The 7,500-nt window shown below is 36.1% G+C and overlaps 1 protein-coding gene across 1 annotated transcript in view; it reads left to right on the top strand.

Moving 5' to 3' along the window:
• LOC137626699 (tropomyosin-like) overlaps positions 1-1,807 on the top strand; it is a 20,758-nt gene extending 18,951 nt beyond the window's left edge. The window contains exon 2 of the mRNA XM_068357707.1: positions 966-1,807. Coding sequence (XP_068213808.1) covers positions 966-1,807 — 842 coding nt within the window. The remainder of the gene's footprint in view (positions 1-965) is intronic.
• The last annotated feature ends 5,693 nt before the right edge of the window (positions 1,808-7,500 follow it).

Below are 7,500 nucleotides of genomic sequence, written 5' to 3'. Positions count from 1 at the left end.
ATATATATATATATATATATCTATATATATATATGTATATATATATGTGTGTATATATATATATATATATATATAAATATACATATATATATATATATATATATGTATATATATATATATATATATATGTATGTATATATATATATATATATATACATATATATATATATATATATAGAGAGAGAGAGAGAGAGAGAGAGAGAGAGAGAGAGAGAGAGGACCATTTAAGAATCGTCGTTGTAGACATCTTCGATTGAGCTCCAAAAGTCTTCAGGATATTTTTGTCTTTATAGGATCTTTTAGTCGGTTTTCTGCCAGGTCTTGGTCCGTTTCTCAAGGGCTTCAGAATTATTCCGTCTCCAACTGATCCCCCACAGGCGAGAGAGAGAGAGAGAGAGAGAGAGAGAGAAAGAGAGAGAGAGAGAGAGAGAGAGAGAGAGAGAGAGAGGACCATTTCAGAATTATCGTTGTAAACATATTCGATTGAGCTCCCCCAAGTCTGCAGGATTTTCTTGTCTTCACTGGATCTTTGAGTCGGTTTTCTGCCAGGTCTTCAGAATTATTTCGTCTCCAACTGACATCCCAAAGGCGGAGTAATTGGAAATCTATTGTTTTTTTGCCAGGCCTTGAACTGATTCTCAATGGCTGCTACAGGATTATTTTGTCTCCAGTGATGACTGAAAACTTCATCTTCCTTGGCTCCAGGAATTCTTCGTCTTCAGAGAAATGTGTCAATATTTTTTTTTCTAATTTCAATGCTATATTCGTTAGCCATGGAAGGCATTGAGTAAATCTTTACTATACAAAATGGTTAGATTTATGGCTGACAGAATGATTTTACTGAGATCTTTGACAGCTTTTGGAGCCATGAAATGGTGCTGGGGAAACGAAGATTCACATGGAGAAGCAGAAAAATTCTTGGATTTGATGGATCGGGGAGGAAATGGAGAGACTGTAACCAGCAGTCTACGATGGGGCAAATTATGTTGCCGGAGAAACTAAGGAACACGCACAATTGGAGGAAGCATCTCAAAAGGATCTAAGTGAGGAGTTGGATGGTGCCGAAGAGGGAATTGAGTTATTTGATGATTTCTTCGCTAGAATACACCAAGAAACGGAAACGACCAATGACTTACAACGCCTCTGTGAAGAGGTGCATGACGCAGAGGCAGAAGATATTGAGTTATCTAAGGACAACATAGCTATATCAGCTATAAATGAAGATTTAGATAGAGCCCATAAGAAAATTGAGTCTCTTATGGTAAGTCAAGAAAAAGCTGAAACTGAAAACGATGAACTTCGTGAGGAGCTTTTGGTCAAGAAATCTGTTCAGGTAAGAGAAATTGAGTTATATAATAACATCGGTAACTTAGCTTTAATTGATGATTTAAAGAGAGCAAATAGGAATATTGAGTCTCTTATGGTAAGTCTGGAAAAAGCTGAAACTCGAAACGATCAAATTCGTGATGAGCTTTTGACGAAGGCAGTTGTAGAAAATGAGTTAGAAAATGCCCATGAGGAAATTCGGATACTCGAGAAGAGGCTGGAAAGAGTAGCAGGAGATCTGTTGACAGCTAACGAGAAACTTTTGGAAAAGAGCGACTTGGAGGAATACGTCGAAAGTGCTGATAATGAGATCCGAACACTCTGGGCTGAACTGGACAGTGTTAAGGCTGAAAACAAGAGAGTGAAGACGGAAAACGTTTTGCAAAAGGCAGCTTTAGAAAGTGAACTTAATGCTGCAGTCGAGGAGGTCTACAGAATAGGGACTAAATTGGAAACTGCCCTGGATGAGAACAGAAATTGAAGACTGAACTATTAATTAAGAAAGACGGGGTGTACGATCTGGAAATGACTGAGGGGTAACTGGATAAACTCTGGAAAGAAGTTGCTGGTGTTAAAGCAGAGAATAGACGACTGAAGAGAGGCCTCTCGGAGGAGAGAGCCAATAGAAATACGTTGATGAAGGCCGACTAGAAGAATAAAACTCTGGAAGAAGAAATTAGGAATCTCACTTCCGTGGCAGACGTATTTGCAATTTATAAGGAGAAGTATCAAGCTATGATGGAAAGAAATATGAACCTAGAGATGGAATTAAACAATAAGAATTTTGCTATTACCCAACTAGTAGAAGGCCTGTCTCAAACACACCCGGAGTTGAAGGAATTGTATTATATGGAATTTCTCGTGAGCAGACGGGATTTAATATAGGATAGCCAGTCGAATAGATTCGCCCTTCAAGAGAAGAGAAGGCAGGGCTGGAAAAAAACTAAAGAGGAATTATATCCCAACGCAAAATATGAAAAAAAAAACTGGGGATTATAATATCGCCACCAAAAAAAAAAGCAAAAAAATATAAAAAAATGGTGATTATAATATCGCCACCAGAAAAAAAAAATGGTGATCATAATATCACCACCAAAAAAAAATGGTGATTATAATATCGCCACAAAAAAAAAGAAAATAAAAAATATAAAAAATGGTGATTATAATATCGCAACCAAAAAAAAAAAGAAAAAAATGGTGATTATAATATCGCCACCAAAAAAAAATATATTTATAGGAAAAGAGGAATAAAATGTTTTTGTTTAGTTTTATTTGGAAAGGGATTTTTTTTTTTTTTTAGTTTTGTTTGGAAAGGAATAATCTTTTTGTTAAGTTTCGTGCTTCATCCATTCTGGACAGGTTCAGGACATCAGTTTCACTGGAAAGGACACCTGAAAATATTTGGCTTGAAGGACGCTTGGATGGACTGCCCCTAGCTTAAAGGATGCAAGGCTTAACTATCCAGCTTGAACGATGTTTGGAATAACCTGGAGGACAACAGGATCTGCAGAGGGAAGAAACCTGGCTGATTCTAGTATGCTATGTACCTTGATGGGGTGTACAGGACCTTTGTCAAGTGTACAAATGGTCGGAAATCTAGATATATTCCTTTGGATACCAACCTTCGGGTGGTTCTGGGGGAATAATCTAGAAGACTGGCTATGCAGAGAGATGAAGCTGGGATTCTTCTAGTATGCAGACAAGTTCTTGGAGGTTGAACCAAGACATCTTTGGCTGGGAATAGAAGCTGCATCTTTTGGAGGTAGGCATTCATGGTTAGGTGGGCAGCATCAGTCCAAATCTTTAGGAACTCGCAGCTGTGGAGCATCAAATAGCAGGAGCAGAAGATAGTAACAGCTAGCAAAAGTTAGCAGCGGCTAGCAGCAGAAGTTAGCAGCAGTAGCAGAACCAGCAGCAATGGAAAAGAAACAATTAGCAGTAGCTAGCAGCAGCCGCAGCTGAAGTTAGCAGCAGCAAGTGGCAGCCATTATCAGAAGCAGCTAGCAGCAGCTAGGAGCAACAGCAAGGCCGCAGATGCTAGCAGTAGCAGTTTGCAGCAGCAACAGTTGCAGCAGCTACCAATGGTAGCAGCAGCTGCAGCTACCAAAAGCAACAGCAGCAGCAGTCTGCAGAAGCATCAGTAAGCAGCAGCTAAAAGCAGCTAGCAGAAGCAGCAGCAGCAGCAGCTCGCAAAAACAGTAGCAGCTACCAATGGTTGCAGCAGCTGCAGCTAGCAAAAGCAGCAGCCGCAAGCAAGAGCAGCAGTAGCAGCAGCAAGCAGCAGCACTAGCAACAACCGCTTGCAGTACCAAATAGCAGCAGCTAGTAGCAGAAAGCAACAGCATGCAGCAGCTAGCAATGGTCGAGACTGCAGCTAGCAGCAGCAGTAATTAGCGCTACATTTATTAGTAGCAAACAGAATCAGTTATGAGCGAACAGAATATATAACAGCTGGGGGTCATGAGAAACAGCAGGAACAAAAGCAGCAAAAAAAAAACAAAAAAATCCTGAAAAAAATATCAAAAAAAGAGCAGCAGCAAGAGGAGGAGGAGGAGGAGAAGCAGCAAAAAAAGAAAAAAAAAATTCTAAAAAAAATATATAAACCAAAAAAAAAAAGGTGATTATAATATCGCCATCAAAAAAAAAATGGTGATTATAATATTGCCACCAAAAAAAAAAAAAAAATTGTGATTATATCGCCACCAAAAAAAAAAAAAAAAAATGCTGATTATAATATTGCCACAAAAGAAAAAATAAAAAATATAAAAAATGGTGATTACAATATCGCCACCAAAAAAAAAAAAAATAAAAAATATAAAAATTGGTGATTGTAATATCACCACAAAAAAAAGTGTTTATAATATTGCCAGAAAAAAGAAAAAAAATATAAAAAATGGTGATTATAATATCGCAAAAAAAAAGAAATGGTGATCATAATATCGCCAAAAAAAAAATGGTGATTATAATATCGCCACCAAGACAAACAAGAATGGTGATTATAATATTGCCACCAAAAAAAAAAAAAATATAAAAAATGGTGATTATAATATCGCCACAAAAAAAAAGTGATTATAATATCGCCCCAAAAAAAAGAAAAAAAAAACATAAAAAATGGTGATTATAATTTCGCCACAAAAAAAAAAAATGGTGGTTATAATATAGCCACCCAACAAGAAAACAAAAAAAAGTGATTATAATATCGCCACAAAAAAAAAAAAAAAAAAAATAAGGTGATTATGATATCATCATAAAAAAAAAAATAGTGATTATATCGCCACAAAAAAAATGGTGATTATAATATCGCCACCCCCAAAAAATAGAAAATATAAAAAATGGTGATTATAATATCACCACCAAAAAAATAAAAAAAAATATAAAAAATGCTGATTATAACATCGCCACCAAAAAAATAAAAAAATTCAAAAAATAGTGAATCCTTAGCAAATGAAATCAAAGTGTGTGCTTCCTGACTGTTTTCCAATTGAATCAGCAACAACAAATTCATGCAATTTCGTAAAACTCCTACGTTTCCTTGATGGTCCTAAACTCTGAAGTATCAAACAAGATGGACCTTAACGCATCTCTTCAAGCTGAACTGTTACAGCCACCAGTTGAGATACTACCACTAGAGAGTTATTGGGTCTTTTGACTGGCCAGGCAGTGCTACATTGGGTCATTCTCTCTGGTTACGGTTCATTTTAATTTTGTTCAAAAACATAATAATAATGGGCTGGCGTCACACTCCATTTGGTCTGCTTGGGAGACCTTTTAGTTGGTGGGAATATGAAGGCTCGGGTTAGGAGATGAATATATCGAGTTAATACAAACATGGAATCGTAATTAATAAAAAAAAATCAGAATTTTAATTTTGGTAGTCATGGAAATAGCTAGAGAGAGAGAGAGAGAGAGAGAGAGAGAGAGAGAGAGAAAGAGAGGGGGGGAGGATATATATATATATATATATATATATTATATATTATATATATATATATATATATATATATGTATATATATATATAAATATATATATATATATATATATATATATATATTATAATTAATTTTAAGTGTTTTATATATAATTGATTAAACTAATATACCTATTACCCTGGCTAACGAAGTTGGAAAGAGGTTATATTTTCGCTCCTGTTTGTGTGTGTGTTTGTGTATGTGTATTTCTTTGTACAGCTTCCTGGCCAAAATATCAATAGTATATCAATGAAAATTGCGTGGATTAACTGTTATGTAAAAAGCTAGATTTTCTTAATTCTAGAAGGTCAAAGTCAAAGGTTAAGGTTACGGTCAAGCAAAATGTCCAATTCACAAAATCAGTCATACTTTTGGACATCATTGTCACAGAGACTCAAAACTTGTTTCATATTTGAGTGTATGACAATCCATGCCAATTAATACATATTAAGGTCAAGGTCAAGGTCAAGATCAAGCAAAAGATCAAGAAATGGGCTGTCACGGTGGTGGTCTGCGCTCTATTAAATACCCCTCTAGTTTATAATTAATTATTAGTTTGTTATATATAATTGATTAAGCTAATATACAATTTTACGTGAAATCTACAGTAATACGCCTCCTGTTATGTAAGAGAACTCTCAATCACATTGTACGATAACAATGACTTCTATGGCTTGATGGCGAAGTAAACAGGCTGCCTATTGACGTTAGATAACTCACATTGATGAACGAGAGTTTTTGGAGCTTCTGTACGAGAGCGAATAAGCTCTGACATTATATTGACTGGGCCGTAGAAGCCTTATAATATTATGGATATCTTGGAGTGGTGGAAATCTCTCAACTGAGTCGCGGTCTAGTGATTATCATACGTCAGTTGTTGATGTTAACGAAAAGGTGACGAATGACAGTAAGGACTTAGTCAGGAAAGGGGGAGGGGGTGGGAATGGTTGAATATGTGTGTTTGCGTGAGTGTGTAATGTATCTAAACATTCACCTGTCATTTTGACGGGTCGTGTACACTGGTAATAATAATACCAAAGTCATTGAAAAGGAATCTTAAGAGGGTAGGAGCCGATATAGCCCCAGGACTTGTGCAGAAGACGTGCTAGTTGAAACAGCACATATAGTGAGGAAAGTGATGGATTCATTAGGAAGCTGGATGTAATCCGGAACCCCACAAAATAATAATAATGATAATGATAATAATAATGGATAATAATGTCAAATGTACAGACAGATGGGAATCCAATATTCCTTCCTAGAAATTGAAAAGTTAAATCCCCAAATCATAGAAGAAACTACCTGAATGATGCATATCTTCATTGGGGATTATAAAGTGGAAAGGGCTCCAAATGAATCTCCGAATCCAGCTCCAAATGAATCCCCTGAGGAATTCACCGGAACCAATTCATAATTCTGATTTTTCGGAGATTTGGGATTACAGCTGATTGCGTTTTTTCTCTTCAGGACGAAGACCAAAACCAAGACGAAGATGATGACCAAGACCAAGACGAAGATTTTTCGTCTGATAGCTCACAGCAAACCAACCTAGTATGGGTGACTGACTAGTACATCTTTGCTGATCATGGCGATACGCAAACCTTTTCACACATTACGGTATCCCCACTCAGGAAGGAAATAACAACAATATGTTTACTTTTACCAACAAATATAAACTCAGATAATCAAAAGGCAAAAAAATAATCTCTGAAAAAAAAACATAAATTTTCTTAATGTTTGTTGGTTTAATTCATAATGAACGTAACTGATATTCCTTTTGGGGTACGAATATGCCAAATAAAGCCATCCCTATTAGTAAATGTCTATTGTTATAATTGGTTCAATTTAGATATTCAAATGCCAGGATTAAATAATGATTTTGGATCGAGAAAAAATTTCTCTCGTGCTTCAAGATGTGGGCGGACACCCCCACCCCCAGCCCACAGCCCCTTCTGTTCTTTCTTACGTATGATCTTCAAAGACCTCTCAAGTTGGTTGAGGGTACACTCGGGCACAATATTCTATCTAATGTCTCTTCCTCTTGATTTTTTAAATCTTTTTATAGTTTATATAGGAAATATTTATTTTAATGCCGTTACTGATCTTAGAATATTTAATTCTTCCTTGTTTCCTTTCCTCACTGGGCTATTTTCGCTGTTAGGACCCATAGGATTATAGCATCGTGCTTTTCCAACTAGGATTGTA

Source organism: Palaemon carinicauda, chromosome 34 (assembly GCF_036898095.1).
Source record: "Palaemon carinicauda isolate YSFRI2023 chromosome 34, ASM3689809v2, whole genome shotgun sequence".
NCBI classification, from domain to species: Eukaryota; Metazoa; Arthropoda; class Malacostraca; order Decapoda; family Palaemonidae; genus Palaemon; species Palaemon carinicauda.
Note: the sequence above shows the minus strand (reverse complement) of the source record. Positions and strands in the feature narration are given on the sequence as shown.